Source organism: Eubalaena glacialis, chromosome 11, assembly GCF_028564815.1.
Source record: "Eubalaena glacialis isolate mEubGla1 chromosome 11, mEubGla1.1.hap2.+ XY, whole genome shotgun sequence".
Lineage (NCBI taxonomy): Eukaryota > Metazoa > Chordata > Mammalia > Artiodactyla > Balaenidae > Eubalaena > Eubalaena glacialis.
The window spans coordinates 52,885,347-52,909,859 of NC_083726.1; the positions used below are offsets into that span (position 1 = coordinate 52,885,347).

Consider the following 24,513-nt stretch of genomic DNA (forward strand, 5'->3'; position numbering starts at 1 on the left):
AAGGAGCAGCTGATTCGGGGGCTCTGGCTCACTCAGGCCGGGGGGAGGGAGGGGTACGGATGCGGGGCGAGCCTGCGGCGGCAGAGGCCAGCGTGACATTGCACCAGCCTGAGGTGTGCCATGTGTTCTCCCAGGGAAGTTGTCCCTGGATCACGGGACCCTGGCAGTGGTGGGCTGCAAAGCCTCCCGGGAGGGGAAGTGTGGAGAGTGACCTGTGCTTGCACACAGGCTTCTTGGTGGCGGCAGCAGCAGCCTTAGCATCTCATACCCGTCTCTGGGGTCCACGCTGATAGCCCGCAGCTCGCGCCCGTCTCTGGAGCTCGTTTAAGTGGCACTCTGAATCCCCTCTCCTTGCGCACCACGAAACAAAGAGGCAAGAAAAAGTCTCTTGCCTCTTCGGCAGCTCCAGACCTTTTCCCGGATTCCCGCCCGGCCAGCTGTGGTGCACTGACCCCCTTAGGCTGTGTTCACTCAGCCAACCCCAGTCCTCTCCCTGCGATCTGACCGAAGCCCGAGCCTCAGCTCCCAGCCCCCGCCGAGCAGACAAGCCTCTCGGACTGGTGAGTGCTGGTTGGCACCACTCCTCTGTGCGGGAATCTCTCCGCTTTGCCCTCCGCACCCCTGTGGCTGCGCTCTCCTCCGTGGCTCCGAAGCTTCCCCCCTCTGCTACCCGCAGTCTCCGCCCGTGAAGGGGCTTCCTAGTGTGTGGAAACTTTTCCTCCTTCACAGCTCCCTCCCACTGGCGCAGGTCCCGTCCCTATTCTTTTGTCTCTGTTTTTTCTTTTGTCCTTTGCCCTACCCAGGTACATGAGGAGTTTCTTGCCTTTTGGGAGGTCTGAGGTCTTCTGCCAGCGTTCAGTAGGTGTTCTGTAGGAGTTGTTCCACACGTAGATGTATTTCTGATGTATTTGTGGGGAGGAAGGTGACCTCCACGTCTTACTCTTCTGCCATCTTGAAGGTCCCCAGGTAAGAGTTTTTTATCACGAATGAATATTGAACTTTATCAAATGCTTTTTCTGCATCTATTGAGATGATCATGTGGTTTTTATCTTTTCTTTTGTTGATGTGGTGTATCACATTGATTGATTTACATACGTTGGACCATTCTTGTGATGCTGGGATGAATCCTACTTGATCATGGTGTATGACCTTATTTATGTGTTGTTTGTTGGATTTGGTTTGCTAATATTTTGTTGAGAATTTTTGCATCTACATTCATCAAAGATATTGGCCTGTAATTTTCTTTTTGGTAGTGTCTTTGTGTAGTTTAGTATCAGGGTCATGGCAGCTTCATAGAATGACTTTGGGAGTGTTCCCCCCCTCAAGTCTTTTGGAAGAGTTTGAGAAGGTTTGGTATAAGTTCTTCTTTGTATGTTTGGTAGAACCAGTAAAGCCATCTGGTCCTGGACTTTTGTTTGCAGGGAGTTTTTTTTTGTTTTGTTTTTTTTAATAATTGGCTGATTTTTGGCAACTTACAAGTATTCTTAGTAATTGATAGAAATATTTTGGTATTGTAATATAATCAAGAGTTTATGATTCAATCAGTAATTTTAAGTTAAGTCTTATCACTGTTATTATACATTTTACATAATCAGAATTATGTTGTAGACGTAAGAGATAGTTTATTGAATCTGTATGTGTCTTTTATGTGCCAGGCAATGTGTAAGGGATTTAATCCTGAACAGAACACACTAACTGTGCCACGTCCTCAAGTAATTTATATTCTGGCTTAGTGGTTCTTAAACATTAATGTACTTGAAAATCACCTAGAGAATTTGTTTAAAATGCAGATGGCCAGCTCCTTCCACTCCTACCCCTGCAGAAATGCTGATTTGGTAGATCTAGAGAGAATCCCAAGAATCTATCTCCATTTTAAACAAACTTCCCAGTAGATTCTAATGCAGGCGGTCCATGGACATCACTCTGAGAAATCCTGGAATATGACAGAGAATGAGGAGAAACGATGGGTCTCTGTCAGCCTCTCGGGGGCAAAAACTGGTGACTAGAATCAGTATGACTACTTACAAACAAACAAGCAGGTATCCTTTGGTGGAAAGATTCTTCATAGTGAGTAGGAAATCTTGGATGATTCTTAGAAAAGGATAACTTCCAATTCCCAGGCTACAGTTTTTCAAAATATCTGACCTTGTGGGGAGCATTTACCCATCAAACACACACCGGACCAATCAGTCCATTTACCAGGTACCCCAACAGTACCTTCTACCTTGACCTGCCACATCCACTGCCTCTAGAGGGATATACAGTTAACTTGCTCCTACCTCTTCCCTAGCTGATTTGACTAAAGGTGAGTAACTCAAAGCCAGCCAATCTACTGGCAGCCAGAGAGCACATTTTTCTCCCTTGGATAATCTGAACTAAGAGACATAGAGTTGTAGTCACTGATTGTATGTTAAGCTAAAAGATCATGAACAGTCAATATGAGATGATTAAACAGAAACCCAGCAAGAATAGAGACCAGAATACATGTGTAGAAAATAGCAGTGAAGCCACAAGAGAGACACAAATATGAAGGAGAACGCTTGACTCCTGAGAGATGGAAAGAATAACCACAGTTCCTGACTTCCCATTTCCCTGCTTTAATTCCCTTGGACACAGCTCTAATTCCTGTCCTTAGTGCCTTGAGGCTTCCTTGTGCTCTTTCAATAAAACTCATTTTTTGAGTCAGCTGGAGTGGGTTCTGTCTATTGCAACCAAATTGTCCCTAACTAAGTTAAGCAGCAACTAGACACTTCAGGGAAAAGCAGCTACCCACTCATTCATATATAGTGTTTTGGTTAGAGATTTGAATTGCAAGCAACAGAAACTCTAAAAGATAATTTAACCATTGGGAGGCTATTGGCAGTGCTTAGACTTGAGATTAGAGAGCCAGATTCTGAGATGAACAATAACCAAGGTAACACAACTTTATCTGAAAGCTGAAAGTGCAGCCACTGTCTCATAACTGCACATGTAGTTGGCATACTACCTCTGTGCTGAATGATGTCTAACTTTTTTTTTTAATTCATGCCACATTCTCTTAAAATTAAAAAACTGAAGAGAAAGTTGACCAAACCTAGGACACATACTTTTGCTGGTTTTATGAGGGCGAGGAAAGGAAAGATTTGCCCTTTGTTTCCAAAGTGGGAGGCAGGCACACAGGTTTTTTTCTTCCGAAAACCATACATCACGGAAGAGATATGATTTCCTAAAAGGAAATTGAGGCCTTTTGTGAGTGGGAATGGATATCTCTGGAGAGATATACAGAGATACTTTGAAACAGAGATAAGTAGCAAAAGACCATGTGCTTACCCTGAGACAGAAAAAATTACAGAGAAATGATTTGGTATTCGACATTAAAAATAAAGTTCTGATGATTAGAAAAATGGAATAGCCAGGTTTGTGAAATAGGGAACTCTCTATCACTCTAACTATTCAAGCAAGAGCTGGATAACCATTAGTCAGTAACATGGAGGGGATTTCTAAATTAGATGACAAATGGGCTCAATGACTTGTCTGACTACTTACAATTCTTAACGGTATATGAGGAAAAATACATATAAATATATATATCTATTTCACATCTTGGGGGTAATGAGTACCGTACATATACTAAATACTTTATGAAGTACCTTTGCCTTTTATTCACCTTGAAATTATTCTTTTAAGCTTTAAACTGCTCTGCTTATTGCCCTGTCCCTGCATCTCTCTAATTGTTATCGCTGAGATAGCTTCACCTTGAGCTAAAGGTATACTCTTGCCCAGCAATTTGGGATCAAACTTGTTCCTAGTCGTAGGGAATGGCAGGAGCCACAAGAGCCCCAGGGCAGAGGTTTACCAACTCAACACACACACTGCATTGCAGCACAGCCTGTCCTGAAGTTGATTCTGGTTCCCTGATAACTAGGGTAGTGCATTGTTTTCTTTGATAGAGACTGTGTCTGGCACACCTGTCTCTCCAGGGTCTTAATTTCTGTCCCTGAACTGGCTGTTTATTTCCATATCTGCCGATTACCGTTTGTTTAAACCTTTGCTGAATGTCTCTCCTGACTGTGTGTATCACAGTGCTGGAAAGAGATGCCACCTGAAGTATTTTAAACAGAAAGGGGTTTATTACAAAGAATTAGATCATTTAAAAAAAAATCACTGGAAGGGCTGGAAGACTGAGTTATAAGCTGAGATCCAGGAATGGCTCCTTAAACATCACAAAACTGATCTCCCAGTGGCGTTACCTCCTCTGCCATAAGCAGGAAGGTGGGGAATCAGGAGTTTGCCACTAGGACTACTAAAGTTAAAAACAAAATAAAACCAACCAACCAACCAACAAAACACTGTAGCTGCAATCCAGAGGTCAGGAAGCTGATTCTACCGCCTCTTGAGAGCCATGAAACTGGAGACTGGACACTGCCGAAAACCCCACAGTTCCATGACTGTGTTTGTCATCAGTAAACAGCCAAAAGCGGCAGTAAGAGGACCTCCACTTTAGCTTCACATTTTCTCATGTGTGTAGGTGTATCTAATTGGTGGAATCTAGCCAACTGTAGAACTCTGATGCCAAGGGAGTCTGGGAAACTTAGTATTTAGCTTTCCATCTACTCAGCACAGAAGGTCACACTAGAAGGAAGTGGGAAGAAATGCCAGGTGCTGTATCCACCACATCATGCCCACGTTGTACTGGAAGTCCTCGCCAGTGTATTAAAGCAAGAAAAATAAATGAAGGGCACACAGTCAGAAAGAAGGGAGTAAAACTAGTCTTATTCACAGATGACATGCTTTAATACAAGGAAAATCATCAAGAACCTACCAAAAAAAAAAAACCTACTAGAATTATTATTAAGTATATATATCAAGATCCAGAATATATGGTCAGTATTTTAAAAATTCAATTTTATTTCTCCATGTAAGCAGTTAACAACTGGAAATTTAAAAATTTTAAATAACAATAAATAATAAAAATAATAAATTTATAGAAGCATTATAAAACATGAAATACTCAAAGATGGATTTTATAAGATATGTGTAACATTTGTACATTGAAAACTATAAAATATTGCTGAGTGAATTGAAAAAAGACCTAATTAAATGGTGAGTTGTATTATGTTCACAAATTGGAAGACTTAATATTAAGATGTACACACTCCTCAAATTTACCTTTAAATTCAATGCAAATTCAACCAAAATCTCAGCAGGTTTTTAAAAAAATTTATTTTATTGAAGTAAAGTTGATTTACAATGTTGTGTTAATTTCTGCTGTACAGCAAAGTGATTCAGTTATATATTTATATACATTCTTTTTCATATTCTTTTCCGTTATGATTTATCACAGGATATTGAATATAGTTGCCTGTGCTGTACAGTAGGACCTTGCTGTTTATCCATTGTATATATAATAGTTTGCATCTGCTAATCCCAGACTCCCAATCCTTCCCTCCCCCAACCCCTTTGACAACCACAAGTCTGTTTTCTATGTCTGTGAGTCTGTTTCTGTTTTGTAGATAGGTTCATTTGTGTCATATTTTAGATTCCACATATAAGTAATATCATATGGTATTTGTCTTTCTCTTTTTGACTTACTTCACTTAGTATGATAATCTCTAGGTTCATCCATGTTGCTGCAAGTGGCTTTATTTCATTCTTTTTTATGGCTGAGTAGTATTTCATTGTATATATGTACCATTCATCTGTTGATGGACATTTAGGTTGCTTCCGTGTATTTTTTTTTTATAAAAGCTTTATTGAGATAAAATTAACATACCTAAAATTCCCCCTTTTAAAGTGTACAATTCTGTGTTTTTTAGTATATTCACAAGGGTGTGCAGCCATCACCACTATCTAATTCCAGAACATCTTCATTACCCTAAAAAGAGACTCCATACCTAGTGGCAATCAATCCCAATTTCCCTCTCTCCCTAGCCCCTGGAAACCACCAATCTATTGATACTTTCTGTCTGTAAAGATTTGCCTGTTCTGAACATTTCATATAAATGGAATCATATAATATGTGGTCTTTTGTGACTGACTTCTTTCACTTAGCCTAATGTTTTCAAGGTTCATCCATGTTGTATCACTACTGAATTTCCTTTTTATAGCCAAATAATAGTTAATTGTATGGATATATGACATTTTGTTTACCCATTTGTCAGTTGACAGAAATTTGGGTTGTTTCCACTTTTTTTTTTTTAACATCTTTATTGGAGTACAATTGCTTTACAATGTTGTGTTAGTTTCTGCTGTATAACAAAGTGAATCAGCTATATGAATACATATATCCCCATATCTCCTCCCTCTTGCGTCTCCCTCCCACCCTCCTTATCCCACCCCACTAGGTGGTCACAAAGCACTGAGCTGATCTCCCTGTGCTATGCAGCTGCTTCCTGCTAGCTATCTATTTTACATTTGGTAGTAGTGTACATATGTCAATGCTACTCTCTCACTTCGTCCCAGTTTACCCTCCCCCTCTCCGTGTCCTCAAGTCCATTCTCTATGTCTGTGTCTTTATTCCTGTCCTGCCCCTAGGTTCATCAGAACCTTTTTTTTTTTTTTTTTAGATTCCATATATATGTGTTAGCATACGGTATTTGTTTTTCTCTTTCTGACTTACTTCACTCTATATGACAGACTCTAGGTCCATCCACCTCACTACAAATAACTCAGTTTCGTTTCTTTTTATGGCTGAGTAATATTCCATTGTATATATGTGCCACATCTTCTTTATCCATTCATCTGTCAATGGACACTTAGGTTGCTTCCATGTCTTAGCTATTGGAAATAGTGCTGCTATGAACATAGGGGTGCATGTATCTCTTTGAATTATAGTTTTGTCTGGATATATGCCCAGGAGTGGGATTGCTGGATGATACGGCAACTCTACTTTTAGTTTTTTGAGGAACCTCCATACTGTTTTCCATAGTGGCTGCACCAATGTACATTCCCACCAACAGTGTAGGAGGGCTCCTTTTTCTCCACACCCTCTCCAACATTTGTTATTTGTAGTCTTTTTAATGATGGCCATTCTGACTGGTGTGAGGTGGTACCTCATTGTAGTTTTGATTTACATTTCTCTAATAATTAGCAATGGTGAGCATGTTTTCATGTGCCTGTTGGCCATCTGTATGTCTTCTTTGGAGAAATGTCTATTTAGGTCTTCTGCCCATTTTTCAATTGGGTTGTTTGTTTTTTTTGTTATTGAGTTTTATGAGCTGTTTGTATATTTTGGAAATTAAGCCCTTATCGGTCATATCATTTGCAAATATTTTCTCCCAGTCCATAGGTTGTCTTTTCGTTTTGTTTATGGTTTCCTTTGCTGTACAAAAGCTTGTAATATGATTAGGTCCCATTTATTTATTTTTGCTTTTATTTCTATTGCCTTGGGAGACTGACCTAAGAAAACATTGCTACAATTTATGTCAGAGAATGTTTTGCCTATGCTCTCTTCCAGGAGTTTTATGGTGTCATATCTTATATTTAAGTTTTTAAGCCACTTTGAGTTTATTTTTGTGTATGGTGTGAGGGTATGTTCTAACTTCATTGACTTATATGGGACTGCCCAACTTTTACAACACCACTTGAAAATCTCAGCAGGTTTTTAAAATAGACATTAATAAACTGATTCTAAAATCTATACAGAAATACAAAGGACCTAGAATAGCTAAAACAATGTTGACAAAAACCCCACAAAGGTGGATATCTTACATTACCTGACTTCAAGATTCTTTTGGGTTCCTGGACCCAATTCCAATGTATGACGTATGTGTGCATGCTGACTGGATAGGAGGAATTTCCCACACAATACCAAGCAATTCTCTGGCATCAACAAGGTGTCCAGGAATTCAACTCAATTCTGACACTACTTACCCAGAGATAGCATCAGATTCCACAGGTAAAGGGCTCAGTCACAGATGACTAACACCTCCCAGGCCCCCTCATCCCCTGCAATTCAGATGCCCCTTGCAAGCCCAGATTGTCACTTGTGCTTCTGACCAACTGGCTATAGATTGGGGGTTCCAATGACTCCCCCCCACCTTGGACTTTAGACACCAGTCACAAGTTCAGGTTGCTACCTATACTTCTGACCAACTGGCTATGGATCAGAGGTTTCTAGGCCCCCTTCCCTGTGTTTGATTAATTTACCAGAGCAGTTCATGGAACTCAAAGAAACATTTTACTTACCAGATTGCTGGTTTATTATAGTAAGGTATAACTTGGGAACATCCAGATGGAAGAGATGCATTGGGCAAGGTATGGGGAAAGGGCATGGAGCTTCCATGCTCTCTCCAGGTGCACGATTCTCCCAGCACCTCCATGTGTTCACCAACCCAGAATCTCCCAAACCATGTCCTTTTGGGTTTTTATGGAGGCTTCATTACATAGGCATGATTGATTAAATCATTGATGATTGATTCAACCTCCAGTCCCTCTCTCCTCCCTGAGGTCAGACTGAAAGTTCCAACCCTGTATTCACATCATTGGTTGGTTCCTCTGGTGACCAGCCCCCACCTTTATGTAATTTAGGGGTATTCCAAAGATCACCTCATCAACATAACAAAAGACACCTTTGTCACTCTCAACACTTAAGTAATTCCAAGGGTTTTAGGAGCTCTGTGCCAGAAATATATATTTCTTATTATAAATCTCAATATCACAAAGATATGTTGTCAAGTTACAGTAATCAATACAATGTGGTATCCATATAAGAGTAGAGATACAGATCAATGGAACAGAACAATGGTTCCAGAAATAGACCCACACAGACTGTCAATTGATTCTCCAGAAAGGTGTCAAGGTAATTCAGTGGGAGAAAGGATAGTCTTTTCAACAAATGATGACAGAGCAACTAGATATCCATCGGGGGAAATGAATTTCAATCCTTCCTCACACCATATACAAAAATGAACCCAAATGGATCACAAACACAAAAATAAAAACTAAAATGTAATACTTCTAGAAGAAAACATAGGAAAATATTTTCATGACTTTTACATATACAAAGATTTCCTAGACAGGATACTGCATAGTATTTAAGATTCAAAGGGATTTGGAGTCAGGTAGACTCTAGTTCTGCCACTGATAATATTTAAGCATTTAGTCTACTTATTTTATTACTCAAAATCCGAGTTTCCTCTTCACTAAGGCTTTTTGTAAGGATTAAATGAAACATTATATGTGAAGTATTTAGTACACTGCTTATTGAATATCATACACCCACAAAATGATACATATTAATATAAACAAAAGTGTTTATAATATAAACAAAAGTCATATTCATGGACTTTTGTAAGATTTACCTAGATTCTAACCTAATTCTGCAATTTTCAAGCATCCCAGGTGAATAACAGAAAGGTAGCAAATTGAAGCTGAGGCTTACATTTTCTTAAGCTGGAGTTCCTAAAGTTCTAGTCATATTTTTAAAGAGTGATAAATTAGATGTCATTAAAACTAAAAACTTCTGCTCTTTGAAGACCACATTTAGTAAAATCAAAAAGCAAACCACAGAGTGGGAGAAAATATTCACAAATACATATATCTGATAAAGAACTTGTATCTCAAATACTTATAATTCAATAAGAAGACAAACGACCCAATTTAAACATGGGCAAAGTATTTGAGCAGACACTTCTCAGAAGAAGATATATGAGTGGCCAATAAACACATGGCAGTATGCACAACATCACTAGTTATTAGAGTAATGCAAATTAAAACACAGTGAAATACAATCACACACCTACTAGAATGGCTAAAATTCAAAGGAGTGATAGCATCAAGTGTTGACAAGGATGTGGAGCAGCCAGTGCTTTCACACATTGCTGGTGGGAATGTAAAATGGTACACCCACTTTGGATAACAACTTGGCAGTTTCTCATAAGGTTAAATATATACTCACCATATAATCTAGCAATTCCACTTCTATATATTTGCCCAATAAAAATGAAACATATCCACACAAAGATTTAAATATGAATGTTAATGACCTAAAGGGACAGGAGAAATCCCCACGTGATTAGGTAGGACGTGAGGGGGAAGGAGAGGAGGAGGAAAAGTGGAGGTAGGATGGGACCGGCACCCCTGAGGGGTGGCTGGGGAAGGGGAGGGGTTCCCACTATCAGAGGGGCCCACCCACAGTGCAAGGATCAGTGGGGACAGGGAGGGACCTTCAGGGGATTGGGGAATTAGAGGGGAACTCAGCCAGTATTTCCCCTGCCCACTTGGGCCCTGGAGAGTCTGCCGGGGTCCTGGGCCTGAACCTCCACCTTCCAGAGCCCCCTCCATCTGCACTGAGCCTAAGCCCTGCCCCTGCACTCCCTCCAGGGCCCTTTCCAGCCACATAGGTCCTGAGCCTAGGCCCTGCCTCCACGAAAGTCCGTGCCCACCACCCCCCACTGCGCCAAGGGCTTTTCCGACCTTTTTTTTTTTTTTTTATTCTTTATTATTGTTCTGCTCTTTTTTTTTCTTTTTTCTTTCTTTCTTTCTTTTTTTTTTTTTTTGCCACGTCACGCAGCTTGCGAGATCCTGGTTCACAGGCCAGGAGTTGGGCCTGAGCTCCTGTGGTGGGAATGCCGAGTCCAAACCGCTGGACTAACAGAGAACTTCAGACCCCAGGGAATATTAATCGGTGTGAGGTCTCCCAGAAGTCTTCATCTCGGCACCAAGACCCAGCCCTACCCAGCTGCCTGCAGACACCAGTGCTGGACGCCTCAGGCCAAACAACCAGTAAGACAGGAACACAGCCCCACCCATCAAAAAAATGAGATGACAAAAAAATATGTTACAGATGAAGAAGCAAGGTAAAAGCCTACAAGACCAAATAAATGAAGAGGAAATAGGCAACCTACCTGAAAAAGAATTCAGAGTAATGATAGTAAAGACGATCCAAAATCTCGGAAATAGAATAGAGGCACGGATCGAGAAGAAATGTTTAACAAGGACCTAGAAGAACTAAAGAACAATAACTGAAATGAAAAATACACTAGAAGGAATCAATAGCAGAATAACTGAAGCAGAAGAATGAATAAGTGAGCTGGAAGATAGAATGGTGGAAATAACAGCCAAGGAGCAATAAAGAAAAAAGAATGAGAAGAATTGAACCTAGAAGAAATGGACAAATTCTTAGAGAGGTACAACTTTCCAAGACTGAATCAGGAAGAATTAGAAAATATAAACAGACCAATCACAAGTAATGAAATTGAAACTGTAATTAAAAATCTTCCAGCAAATAAAAGTCCAGGACCAGACGGCTTCACAGGCTAATTCTATCAAACATTTAGAGAAGAGATAACACCTATCCTTCTCAAACTCTTTCAAAAAATTGCAGAGAGAAGAACACTCCCAAACTCGTTCTACAAGGCCACCACCATGCTGATACCAAAACTGTATAAAGATATCACAAAAAAAGAAAATTACAGACCAATATCACTGATGAACATAGACGCAAAAATCCTCAACAAAATTCTAGCAAACAGAATCCAACAGCACATTAAAAGAATCATACACCATGATCAAGTGAGATTTATCCCAGGCATGCAAGGATTCTTCAATATAAACAAATCAATCAGTGTGATACACCATATTAACAAACTGAAGAATATAAACCATATGATCATCTCAGTAGATGCAGAAAAAGCTTTTGACAAAATTCAACACCCATTTATGATAAAAACTCTCCAGAAAGTGGGCATAGAGGGAACCTACCTCAACATAATATGAAGGCCATATATGACAAACCCACAGCAAACATCATTCTCAATGGTGAAAAACTGAAAACATCTCCTCTAAGATCAGGAACAAGACAAGAATGTCCACTCTCACCACTATTATTCAACAAAGTTTTGGAAGTCCTAGCCACAGTAATCAGAGAAGAAAAAGAAATAAAAGGAATACAAATTGGAAAAGAAGAAGTAAAACTGTCACTGTTTGCAGATGACATGATACTATACGTAGATAATCCTAAAGATGCCACCAGAAAACTACTAGAGGTAATCAGTGAATTTGGTAGAGTTGCAGGATACAAAACTAATGCACAGAAATCTCGTGCATTCCTATACACTAACAATGAAAGATCAAAAAGAGAAATTAAGGAAACAATCCCATTCACCATTGCAACAAAAAGAATAAAATACCTAGGAATAAACCTACCTAAGGAGGTAAAAGATCTGTATTCAGAAAACTATAAGATACTGATCTTTTTTGACCCACCTCCTAGAGTAATGAAAATAAAAACAAAGATAAACAAATGAGACCTAATGAAACAAAAGCTTTTGCACAGCAAAGGAACCCCTAAACAAGACGAAAAGACAACCCTCAGAATGGGAAAAAATATTTGCAAATGAAGCAACTCACAAAAGATTAATCTCCAAAGTATACAAAGCAGCGCAATATGAAAAAAACAAACAACCCAATCAAAAAATGGGCAGAAGACCTAAATAGACATTTCTCCAAAGAAGACATACAGATGGCCAAGAGGCACATGAAAAGCTGCACAACATCACTAATTATTAGAGAAATGCAAATCAAAACTACAATGAGGTATCACCTCACACCGGTTAGAATGGGCATCATCAGAAAATCTACAAACAATAAATGCTGGAGAGGGTGTGAAGAAAAGGGAACCCTCTTGCACTGTTGGTGGGAATACAAATTGATACAGCCACTATGGAGAACAGTATGGAAGTACCTTAAAAAACTAAAAATAGAACTACCATATGACCCAGCAATCCACTACTGGGCATATACCCTGAGAAAACCATAATTCAAAAAGACATACGGGGGCTTCCCTGGTGGCGCAGTGGTTAAGTATCCGCCTGCCAGTGCAGGTGACACGGGTTCAAGCCCTGGTCCAGGAAGATCCCACATGCCGCGGAGCAGCTAAGCCCATGCGCTACAACTACCGAGCCTGCGCCCTAGAGACTGTGAGCCACAACTACTGAGCCTGCGTGCCACAACTACTGAAGCCCGCATGCCTAGAGCCTGTGCTCCACAAGAGAAGCCACTGCAATGAGAAGCCTGTGCACCACAACAAAGAGTAGCCCCTGCTCGCCTCAACTAGAGAAATCCAGTGCAGCAACGAAAACCCAACACAGCCAAAAATAAATAAATTAATTTAAAAAAAAAAGACGTGTACCCCAGTGTTCACTGCAGTACTATTTACAATAGCGAGGACATGGAAACAAGTTCAATGTCCATCGACAGATGAATGGATAAAGAAGATGTGTTACCTGTATACAATGAAATATTACTCAGTCATAAAAAGGAACGAAATTGGGTCATTTGTAGAGATGTGGATGGACCTAGAGTGTCATACAGAGTGAAGCAAGTCAGAAAGACTAAAAACAAATATCGTATATTAACACATATATGTGGAATCTGATGAATACAGATGAATCTATTTGCAGGGCAGGAATAGAGACATAGTTGTAGAGAATGGACATGTGGACAGAGTGGGGGAAGGGGAGGGTGGGACGAATTGGGAGATTATGATTGACATATATACACTACCAGGTGTAAAATAGATAGCTAGTGGGAACCTGCTGCACAGCACAGGGAGCTCAGCTCCGTGCTGTGTGATGACCTAGATGGGTGGGATGGGGGGGTGGGAGGGAGGTACAAGAGGGAGGGATTATATATATAAACATAGCTTATTCACTTCATTGAAACTAACACAACCTTGTAAAGCAACTATGTTCCAATAAAAAAAATGAATGTTAATAACAATTTTATTCACAGTGAGCAAAAACTGGAAACAGAATCTATCAACAGGTGACTATATAAACAAATTTTAGTGGAACTAATGAAATTGGAACTGTATTGGAACTACTCAGTAATTATAAGGAATGAACTATTAATGTACATCAATCTGGAGACATTTGAAAACTTTTCTTTAGTTACAAATGACACAAAAATTACATACCATATGATTCCATTTATTTGAAATTTTGAAACAGGAAAAATAATCCATGGTGACAGAAAGCAGAATCATGTTTATGTTTCGGGAGGGGGCGGTTAGAGAGAAAATGACAGCAAAGGGATATGAGTGAATTTGGAGGGTAATAAAGTTTTTTTAAAAGAATCTAGATGAGCTTACTGTCCTTCAAATATTTTATAGAAAAAGGAATGCAGCAATCCGGTTAGGGTAGCATGAAAAAAAAAAAAATGCAGGTTTGTACGCGGTGCTGTTTACATCCGGGAGCGGGATCTGCCTGGCATCAGGGGCAGCGGTTGCACTTGTCCAGTGCTGCTGTGCAGACACAGCCATGGGTATGCTTGGCACAGCCCATGAAGCAGCAGGAGGGGCAGCCCTTCTTGCAGGAGGTGAGTTTGCAAGAGTTAGCACAGGTGCAGGATCCACCAGTGGAACAGGAGCAGCTAGGGTCCATTTCAAGCCAAGGTGACGCCAGAGGTCCAAAGCAGTGGCAGAGAGGCATTTGGGCTGGTGCAAGGTTTGTACAAAGTTTCCTTTATTTTAATTGGAATAGTAGTTACGTGGGTACGCTTTCATCAAAACGTACCAAACAATACGCTTAAATGAATGTATTTTATCATATGTAAATATCAATAAAGTTGATTTAAACTGTAAAACCCCGAAGTATATAGTATATGTACCTCTAAATATAAAATCTAATTCCCAATTTATACTCCCCTCCCTCAGGAGCACATAACCATATCTTTTTTTTTTTTTTAACATATCTTTTATCTACACTGATAACAATACTGCAGGTGATAAATCCTTTAAAATTTTATTCCATTTGCTACACAGAAAGAGGTATCTAACTGGCTTGCATTGCCCAGATATTAGTGACTTGTCTGAAATGCTAACTTTTAAAGGACAAAGGAAGAGAAACTAACATGTAAGACTAAGAAGGAACAATGAGGGAAGTAAGAAGAAAACCTGTTTTTACAGGAGTAAAGGAAATAAAATTAACATTTCCAGCTCCTCTAGGGTGTTCCCTGTGTCCCTCCCTCTCTCTCTCTCTCTCTCTCTCTCTCCCTCCCTCTCTCCCCACATTATTACTGTCTGTCTGTACTCTCCGAGTCAAAACTTGAGGAGCTATTTTTGGTTTCTCCTTACCCTGATCATCGTAATCGTTTTCAGGTCACTTGCTAATCCTTTGTAATAGTTCCTGCATCAGCATCCTTTCCCTCCTGTCCATTACTTCTGCAACTTTAGTGCATTTGACCTTTTTCTACTCTAAGTAGACCAGCTAGGTCCTTACCTCTAGGCTCTCTTTCCAATCCAAACTATCCTCTGCTCTGCAGTTAATTTTCCTGAAGCACATTTCTATGATGGTGCTCACAGGATCAAGCACAAACAGTAAGAAACAACAACAAAAAATTTCAATGAGTTGCTTACTAAATAAAATCCCGATACCAGCATTCCAGGTCCTCCAGAATTCGGCTGCAATCTGCATTCCTAGCCCTATATTCCATTATTTTCTCACCTCTACTCAGGCTGTACAGTGTAGTGTTTGAAAGCTGCTGTTATCTCTGTATTAACAAAAGTAACGTGGAGAGCCAAATATTTCTAAATAAGCTGTGTGCAAAGAGCAACCTCTGGCACTTCATCAAATATTCAGAAAGACCTTTATTCATATGCCACAGGTGTTTCTGTGGCCTGGTTTTTCTGCAAAGTACATGTTTCTTTCAGGTCTACTGCCATAAAAATTGTGTGTGCCTTGTCTTGTGTTGTTCAGAGACATATTTAGCTAGTTCATTCTCTAAGCAAAGATTTACATATAGTAAATAGCCTTTTGTACTTGAACAAGCCTTGGTTTCTTCAGTGATCTCTTGGTTATTTAGTAACGTATTGTTTAGCCTCCATGTGTTTGTGTTTTTTACGTTTTTTTCCCTGTAATTCATTTCTAATCTCATAACGTTGTGGTCAGAAAAGATGCTTGATATGATTTCAATTTTCTTAAATTTACTGAGGCTTGATTTGTGACCCAAAATGTGATCTATTCTGGAGAATGTTCCATGCGCACTTGAGAAAAAAGTGTAATCTTCTGTTTTTGGATGGAATGTCCTATAAATAACAATTAAATCTATCTGGTCTATTGTGTCATTTAAAGCTTCTGTTTCCTTATTTATTTTCATTTTGGATGATCTGTCCATTGGTGTAAGTGAGGTGTTAAAGTCCCCCACTATTATTGTGTTACTGTCGATTTCCTCTTTTATAACTGTTAGCAGTTGCCTTATGTATTGAGGTGCTCGTATGTTGGGTGCATATATATTTATAATTTTTATATCTTCTTCTTGGCTTGATCCCTTGATCATTATGTAGTGTCCTTCCTTGTCTCTTGCAACATTCTTTATTTTAAAGTCTATTTTATCTGATATGAGTATAGCTACTCCAGCTTTCTTTTGATTTCCATTTGCATGGAATATCTTTTTCCATCCCCTCACTTTCAGTCTGTATGTGTCCCTAGGTCTGAAGTGGGTCTCTTGTAGACAGCATATATATGGGTCTTGTTTTTGTATCCATTCAGCAAGCCTGTGTCTTTTGGTTGGAGCATTTAATCCATTCACGTTTAAGGTAATTATCTATATGTATGTTCCTATTACCATTTTCTTAATTGTTTTGGGTTTGTTTTTGTAGGTCCTTTTCTTCTCTTTTGTGTTTCCCACTTAGAGAAGTTCCTTTAGCATTTGTTGTAGAGCTGGTTTGGTGGTGCTGAATTCTCTTAGCTTTTGCTTGTCTGTAAAGGTTTTAATTTCTCCATCAAATCTAAATGAGATCCTTGCCGGGTAGAGTAATCTTGGTTGTAGGTTCTTCCCTTTCATCACTTTAAGTATATCATGCCACTCCCTTCTGGCTTGTAGAGTTTCTGCTGAGAAATCAGCTGTTAACCTTATGGGAGTTCCCTTGTATGTTATTTGTCGTTTTTCCCTTGCTGCTTTCAATAATTTTTCTTTGTCTTTAATTTTTGCCAATTTGATTACTATGTGTCTCGGCGTGTTTCTCCTTGGGTTTATCCTGTATGGGACTCTCTGCGCTTCCTGGACTTGGGTGGCTATTTCCTTTCCCATGTTAGGGAAGTTTTCGACTATAATCTCTTCAAATATTTTCTCTGGTCCTTTCTGTCTCTCTTCTCCTTCTGGGACCCCTATAATGCGAATGTTATTGCGTTTAATGTTGTCCCAGAGGTCTCTTAGGCTGTCTTCATTTCTTTTCATTCTTTTTTCTTTATTCTGTTCCACAGCAGTGAATTCCACCATTCTGTCTTCCAGGTCACTTATCCGTTCTTCTGCCTCAGTTATTCTGCTATTGATTCCTTCTAGTGTATTTTTCATTTCAGTTATTGTATGGTTCATCTCTGTTTGTTTGTTCTTTAATTCTTGTAGGTCTTTGTTAAACATTTCTTGCATCTTCTCGATCTTTGCCTCCATTCTTATTCTGAGGTCCTGGATCATCTTCACGATCATTATTCTGAATTCTTTTTCTGGAAGGTTGCCTATCTCCACTTCATTTAGTTGTTTTTCTGGGGTTTTATCTTGTTCCTTCATCTGGTATATAGCCCTCTGCCTTTTCATCTTGTCTGTCTTTCTGTGAATGTGGTTTTTGTTCCACAGGCTGCAGGATTATAGTTTTTCTTGCTTCTGCTGTCTGCCCTCTGGTGGTTGAGGCTATCTAAGATGCTTGATGGGAGGCTCTGGTGGTGGGTAGAGCTGACTGTTCACAAGCCTTTATTTTACATAGTCTGCTTAAAAAACCTTGGTCATGCTTTCAGAATAATTTTTTCTGTCTTAAATTATACAATCTTTATTAAATTTAACAAATATTTATTGAGTACCAACTCTGTGAAATATGCTATACAAACAAGGGCCTACAGAAAATTAAAAGATAAGTGGGACAAAACCCTTTAAACAATTTACGATCTGGTAAAAGATCAAGATAACAGATCCTGAAAATCTTTAATTTAAAGAAAAATATTTTCATCACTATTAGAGGCATACAGAATGCTACAGTGGCTTGAAGAACAAGCCATAGCTGGTGCATGAATCAAGGCTTTTTGACAAGGGTGGTTTCTGACAACGTCCTGGAAGGTTAGATAGGATTTGACAGGCAGAGATTGTTCAAGAACACTTTCCAGGCAGAAGAAATATCAAGGATAAAACCAGAGAGTTCAGAAAATGTTTGGGGTTATCAAGGAGGGGTCAGTGTGCCCAGTCAACTGAGCCATAGTGTCCATAAAGGCGGCAGTTGGTGATGTAGGTTAGACCCATGTTAGTAGAAAGCCTGGCATGATGGGCTGACGGGTTTAGACTTATGTTCAAAACAAGGAACCTGTTAGTTAACATATAACAAATGCATGATTGGCACGATGTTTGAGGAGGATTAATCTGTAAGGATAGCAGAAGGGAGAAGAAATTGGAAAATAAGGAGGAAAACTAGGAGTGTAACTCAATACTAGTGAAAAGTAATACATTGGAAGGGGGGAGTCATAAAGAGGAAGGTAAACACAGCGGCATTTTTAAAAGTTTTTTTTTACAGGGCTTAACGATGTAGTAAAGTTAAAGGAGGATAGGGAAGTAGACCGGCATGGACTGTGCAGCTACATGATCCAGGCACTGGGCTCAACTATCTTGCTGAGGGGTGCGGGCAAGGTAAGAGGAGCAGCAAAGCTTTCCAGATTAGGGAATGGGGAGAATGCTTGTTCCATTAACAGGAATTAGGAAATTAGGAGATAGTTTAATTTGGATGTGTTGAGCTCGATGTGCTGGTGGAATATTTAAGTGGTGATTTGTACGAGAAATTGAAAGTAAAACAAGGAAGCCCAGGAGTGGTGTCCAGGTAGGTGACATAGGTTGGGAAATCATCCAGGTAGTTGTGATAGTGAAAGCTGAGGATAAGATCACGAAAAGAGAGCTTGCAGAGAGAGAAGGGCTCTGTGTGGAGTGATAATAATATTAATAATCCTCCTCATCATTGCAAACACTGTTGAAGGATTAGTATGTGGCAAGCATCATGCCAAATACTTTTCATGCATTAGCTCATTTAATTATCACAATAAAGGAATCTGTAAATGTTATCACTATGACTAATTTATTATTAATACACAATGTAAAAGTTAATTTTCCAGAAGTAGAATTCCAGATGATTTCAAGATGTTAAGTAGTGAGGAGGGGGCCATAGAATTGGATTTATTTTCCATTGGAATCTGAGTCTTTGACTTTTTACTAAAAATATTAAACTCATTTACATTTATAATCATAAATCTTACATGCATGTATTTGGTTTTAACATGTAGAAATTCATCTTGAATTAACTTAGGCAAAATGGAAATTCATTGGCTCCTGTAACCAGAAAGGGCAAGAGTGCAGCTAGAGACCCCCTGAGTCAGAGACTTGAGGCTACCACGATCTTCTAGCTCCACCTCCCTTCTTTGCTTCTCTCTGACTACTCTTTTTTTTTTTTGGCGGTGCCGACCAGGGATCGAACCTGCGCCCCCTGTCGTAGAAGTGCAGCGTCTTAACCACTGGACCGCCAGGGAAGTCCCTCTCTGACTACTCCTTGTCCACACATACTTCTCCACCCATCTTCCCAGCTTTATCATCAAAGTTAAAAAAACCCATTTGCACAAGTCCTGTTGAACAAACCCTGGAGAAGTAATATGATGTTCACGGTTTGTGCCAAATGTCTATTTGCCTATGAACCCAACCAGTATACAGGACTGTGTGGTGAGTGGGTGGGGATGATGAGGTTCTAGGATTGACCCAGCTTAAGTCAGATACTCACTTCTGCATAGTCTAGACCAGGTACATAAGATCATGTAAAACGACGTTATCTCCATTTGGAGTCTATGGTTAGAGTGGGGATGGGGGCATGGGGTTCTTTTCTCAGAAACATGCAGAGGTACTGGGCAGAAAAAGAGGTAAATGACCATTTTAATTGTTACAAAAATTAAAAGATCTTATTTTATACTTCCTGGGTTTTAATCCCTTTCCTCTTTTAGACATGGATTGTTAGTTTGTTCTTATTCTCTGCAATAATTAAGAAGGAAAGCATCCTGTTTCAGTTAAACCATTCTTAGACTTTTGCCATCTAATTATTAAAATCAAGGGCAGCATAAGAACTTTACTCCCCATTATGAAGGATGTGAAACCCAGGGCTTTGGTTTCCTTTGGTGAAGCTTCTCCTTTCTCTCCAGTGTTTTTTTTTTTTTGGTGGTGGGGGGAGGGTGTGGTTTCATTTAGACCGTAGTCATAAACTGCATCACTGTCTTCGTGCTAAATAGTATAAATCATCTGTTTCAAGTAACTTTATTTCAAATTTATACACTATTTGTAAAAATTCAACTTCTCTCTAGATATTTAACTTACCTTATTGATTACCCCAATTCCTTTAGCCACCACTTTTGTTTTCTTGAATCTAAATTTTTATTAATATGTTGGGGTTCTGAAGTAGGCCTTCAGGGCATTTATTTGGGAAGACAATCTGGCTTCTGTGTTCTTGGATACCTAAAAATGTCATTCTATGGCTTTCTCACCTGATAATAAATGGCCTAGGTAGCTCAGAATGAATGGAACGTTAATTCCTTTACTTACTGAGTCATGGTCACTGTGGCAACAAGTAATAAGCAAGAACAAGGTTCTTATATTTCAATCCTACTTCACAGAAAGTTAGGCAGGATTATTTTGTCTCTTAACAGAATCTGACTATATCTTTTATTTTACTATGTTCATAGACGAGTTTTCTCATTTAAGATACTCTCCTGGTTAATCAGGAGGGCATTTGGAAGAGATTTTTCATTGTGTCCTTTATCACCATTGTAGGCAGAAGGCGAGGTTAGCTCTGTGATTCTACAGCTGGGTTTGGCAGCTTCAGAGTATGAGCAAAGAAAACAGACATTAGAGATTCCTAAGCTCGAGGTCTGGCCAAACAGACTATGGCACAAGTATACGTATCGATGAGACAGTCCAGTCTAGTGATCAAACGAGCACCACTGGCATAGCGTCACACGGGGTAGGGAGATAAATGAAGCTGCAGCCTGTAGATATGCTGAAAGAACAGGCAAATGTAACACTTGAATTTATTATTTGGACAAATAGGACGTTCAGTAGGAGTGAAAGAATGGGATGATTAGGATGCTGTGATCAGAGAAGGAAATGTCAGAATTGGAAATCTGATCGCATCTTAGTTGCTCATATCCCTTTTAATTCAGCATTTCAGGTTTATCCTACATTCATATTTTATTTGAATCCCTCAGTCATTATCAGTTTGATGCCATTAGTCCATTATTGGGTTGTCTTTCTTCCCATTGTATAATTAAAAAATAATTTTATCTCTGGCTCATACAAATGTGGGATTGCTTATTTTCTGTAAGCTAGATTCCTAAACAGCCTTTCCAGTTTTCTTTATGGAAACATACTGTAATTAAGAGTCAGGGACAAGATACCCATTTTCCTGTCTAAGAATAATGCCACCTCTGTTTTAACCATCAGCTCTGGCTTTTGAATGTTCATTCTCACTGTAACTAATATGCCAAAACTTTCATAATTATGCGTATGCAGGGAGAACAATGTGCACGTCTGTTCTGAAGTAGAGAAGGATTAGAAGGATAGACTAATGTTAACTCCAGCTTAGTAAGCACATACTTGCTATTCATGTCACAGAGCATTCAGACTCTGATGAAGACGCTTTTCGTGATTCCCTGATTACATAATTGAGCTTTATAATTTATGTTCTACTATATATTTTGCAGCAGATTTCATGGACTGCTTGATTGTGGTTGTGACGAAGCCTAAAATCAAATTCTAGTGTTTTAATCCCAAGTCGCGTTCTTTCCACTATCCCACATTGGTCTTTGTGTCTTTTTAAAAAAACTTTATTGAAGTATAGTTGATTTACAGTGTTAATTTATGTTGTACAGCAAAGTGATTCAGTTATACATATATATTCTTTTTCATATTTTTCATATTCTTTCCCATTATGGTTTATCCCAGGACATTGAATATATCCTATGCTATACAGTTGGCCCTTGTTGTTTATCCATTCTACATAATAGTTTGCATCTGCTAATCCCAACCTCCCAATCCGTCCCTCCTCCACCCCCCTTGGCAACCACAAGTCTGTTCTCTATATCTGTGAGTCTGTTTTTGTTTTGTAGATATGTTCATTTGTGTCATATTTTAGATTCCACATATAAATGATATCACATGGTATTTGTCTTTCTCTTCCTGACTTACTTCACTTAGTATGATAATCTCTAGGTTCATCCATGTTGCTGCAAATGGCATTATTTCATTCTTTTTTATGGCTGAGTAGTATTCCATTGTATATATATACCACATCTTCTTTATCCATTCATCTGTCGATGGACATTTACATTGTTTCCATGTCTTGGCTATTGTGAATAGTGCTGCTGTAAACACAGGGGTGCATGTATCTTTCTGAATTACAGTTTTGTCTGGATATGCTCAGGAGTAGGATTGCTGGATCATATGGCAAGTCTATTTTTAGTTTTTTAAGGAACCTCCATACTGTTCTTCATAGTGGCTGTACCAATTTACATTCCCACCAACTGTGTAGAAGGGTTCCCTTTCCTCCACACCCTTTCCAGCATTTATTATTTGTAGACTTTTTGACAATGGCCATTCTGACCAGTGTGAGGTGGTATCTCATTGTAGTTTTGATTTGCATTTCTCTGATAATTAGAGATGTGGAACATCTTTTCATGTGCCTGTTGGTCATCTGTGTGTTTTCTTTGCAGAAATGTCTATTTAGGTCTTCTGCCCATTTAAAAAAATATATTTATTTATTTATTTGGTTGTGCTTGGTCTTAATTGCAGCAGGCAGGCTCCTTAGTTGTGCCATGTGAACTCTTAGTTGTGACATGCATGTGGAATCTAGTTCCCCGACCAGGGATCAAACCTGGGCCCCCTATTAATTGGATTTACACCTGTGGTTCAAAACATTCAATCAGAAAAATACAAATACACTGGCAAATCAAATCCTCATTCAATAAACTACTCTCTCCAATTTCATCTCAATTCAAACCTTATACAAGCACATCCACACAAAATTATAAAAATTGTGGGCATTCACTAAGTATGGTTTTATATCTCATTCTCACTTAAACGTTGCTTTATGAGCGTTCCCTAGGTTAGTCAATACAATTATGCAGTTAGCCATTCATAGCTGCCTCATATTCCATCTTTTCCCTTGTGTTGGCCATGCACCTTGTTTCTAATGTTTTTGCTGTTGTAAATTATGCTGCAAACAACATTCTTGCCCCTAAGTCTGTGTCTGTACGTTTGATTATTTCTCAAGGATAAATCCCTATATCAGCCAGGGTTTTAGCAGGGAACTGATGGCATATTCCAAATGTTTAATTCAAGAGACTTTCATGAAGGGACTGATGACAAGAGGTGTGGGCAGGGTTAAAGAATCAACAAGGAATGGTGAAGCACTCAGGGACTGGCAAACACACCCTTCCCATGCCTAACCAGACAGAGAAAAGGGCTACAGTGTCACTGCCTCACAAAGAAAGTCTCAGCTGAGCAACTAGGGCTACCCCACAAGGAACCGTGGCCTTAAAGCTGTACTTCTCAAAGTGTGGTCCCTGGACCAGTAGCATCAGCAACACCAGGAAACCTATCAGAAATGCAAATTCTCAGGCCTTACCCTGTCCTACCAATTTGGAAACGAGGCTTCCAGATGATTCTGATGTGTTGAAGTTTGAGAACCACTGGCTTTAAAGAACAAAGTTGCTCACAAAACCATGGCAGCAGTGAGGAATCAGGTGGTGGGAAGTAGATGTCCCCAGATCTCCCATTTTCTGTCCTCTCTTCTCCTTTCAGTGCTTTCACTGGCTAAACCCAACTAGAAGCTAGAAAGCAAGGGAGCTCAGGGATCTTTCCCTAGACAACATAGAGTAGGACCAAAAAGGGTGGAGTGGTGACATGGAGGGACAGAAGGAGGAAAACCAGCCAATCCCTATACGTAGAACCACTGGAGCAAAAAGGTAAACATTTTTATACCTTTTAATACATATTAGCAATTTTTTTTCATAAAGTGCTCATAAAACATTTTTACCAGCAGTGGCTATGACTGCCAGTCTGGTGGAATTCTTGCTAACTCTGAATATGAGTTTTAAAAAAAGTCTGTTCCAGTTTTGTCAATTTAAAATGGTATCTTGGTTGTGTTTTAATTTGCATTTCTTCATTTAAGATGAGATAATTTTTTAAAAACATATGCTTGTTGCCATTTGCATTCTTCCTAGTTATTATCTATTTATGTCCTTTGTCCACTTTTCCATTAGGAAATTTTCTAATTCGATAGAGCTCTTTTTTGATACTAAGGTGATTTCTTCTATGTCTGTCATATTTGTCGCAGGTATCTTTCTCAGTTTGTCATTTGTTTTTTATTTTGGATATATGGAAATTTTACATCGTCAAATTTATTAACCTTGTAACTTGGCTTCTTGGCTTGGCTTGGATTCTCTATCAGTTTCCTATCACTGCTGTAACAAACTGCCTCATAATTAATGGCTTAAAACAATACAAATTTATTATCTTATAGTTATGGAG

The 24,513-nt window shown here is 39.2% G+C and overlaps 2 protein-coding genes across 2 annotated transcripts in view; one reads left to right on the top strand and one right to left on the bottom strand.

Moving 5' to 3' along the window:
- The window catches only part of WIF1 (WNT inhibitory factor 1), a 160,730-nt gene that overhangs the window by 22,773 nt on the left and 113,444 nt on the right, over positions 1-24,513 (top strand). The window lies entirely within an intron of this gene.
- Positions 14,193-14,363, bottom strand: LOC133101661 (metallothionein-1-like). The gene has a single exon (XM_061206646.1). The coding sequence runs from the start codon at positions 14,361-14,363 to the stop codon at positions 14,193-14,195; it is 171 nt and encodes a 56-aa protein (XP_061062629.1).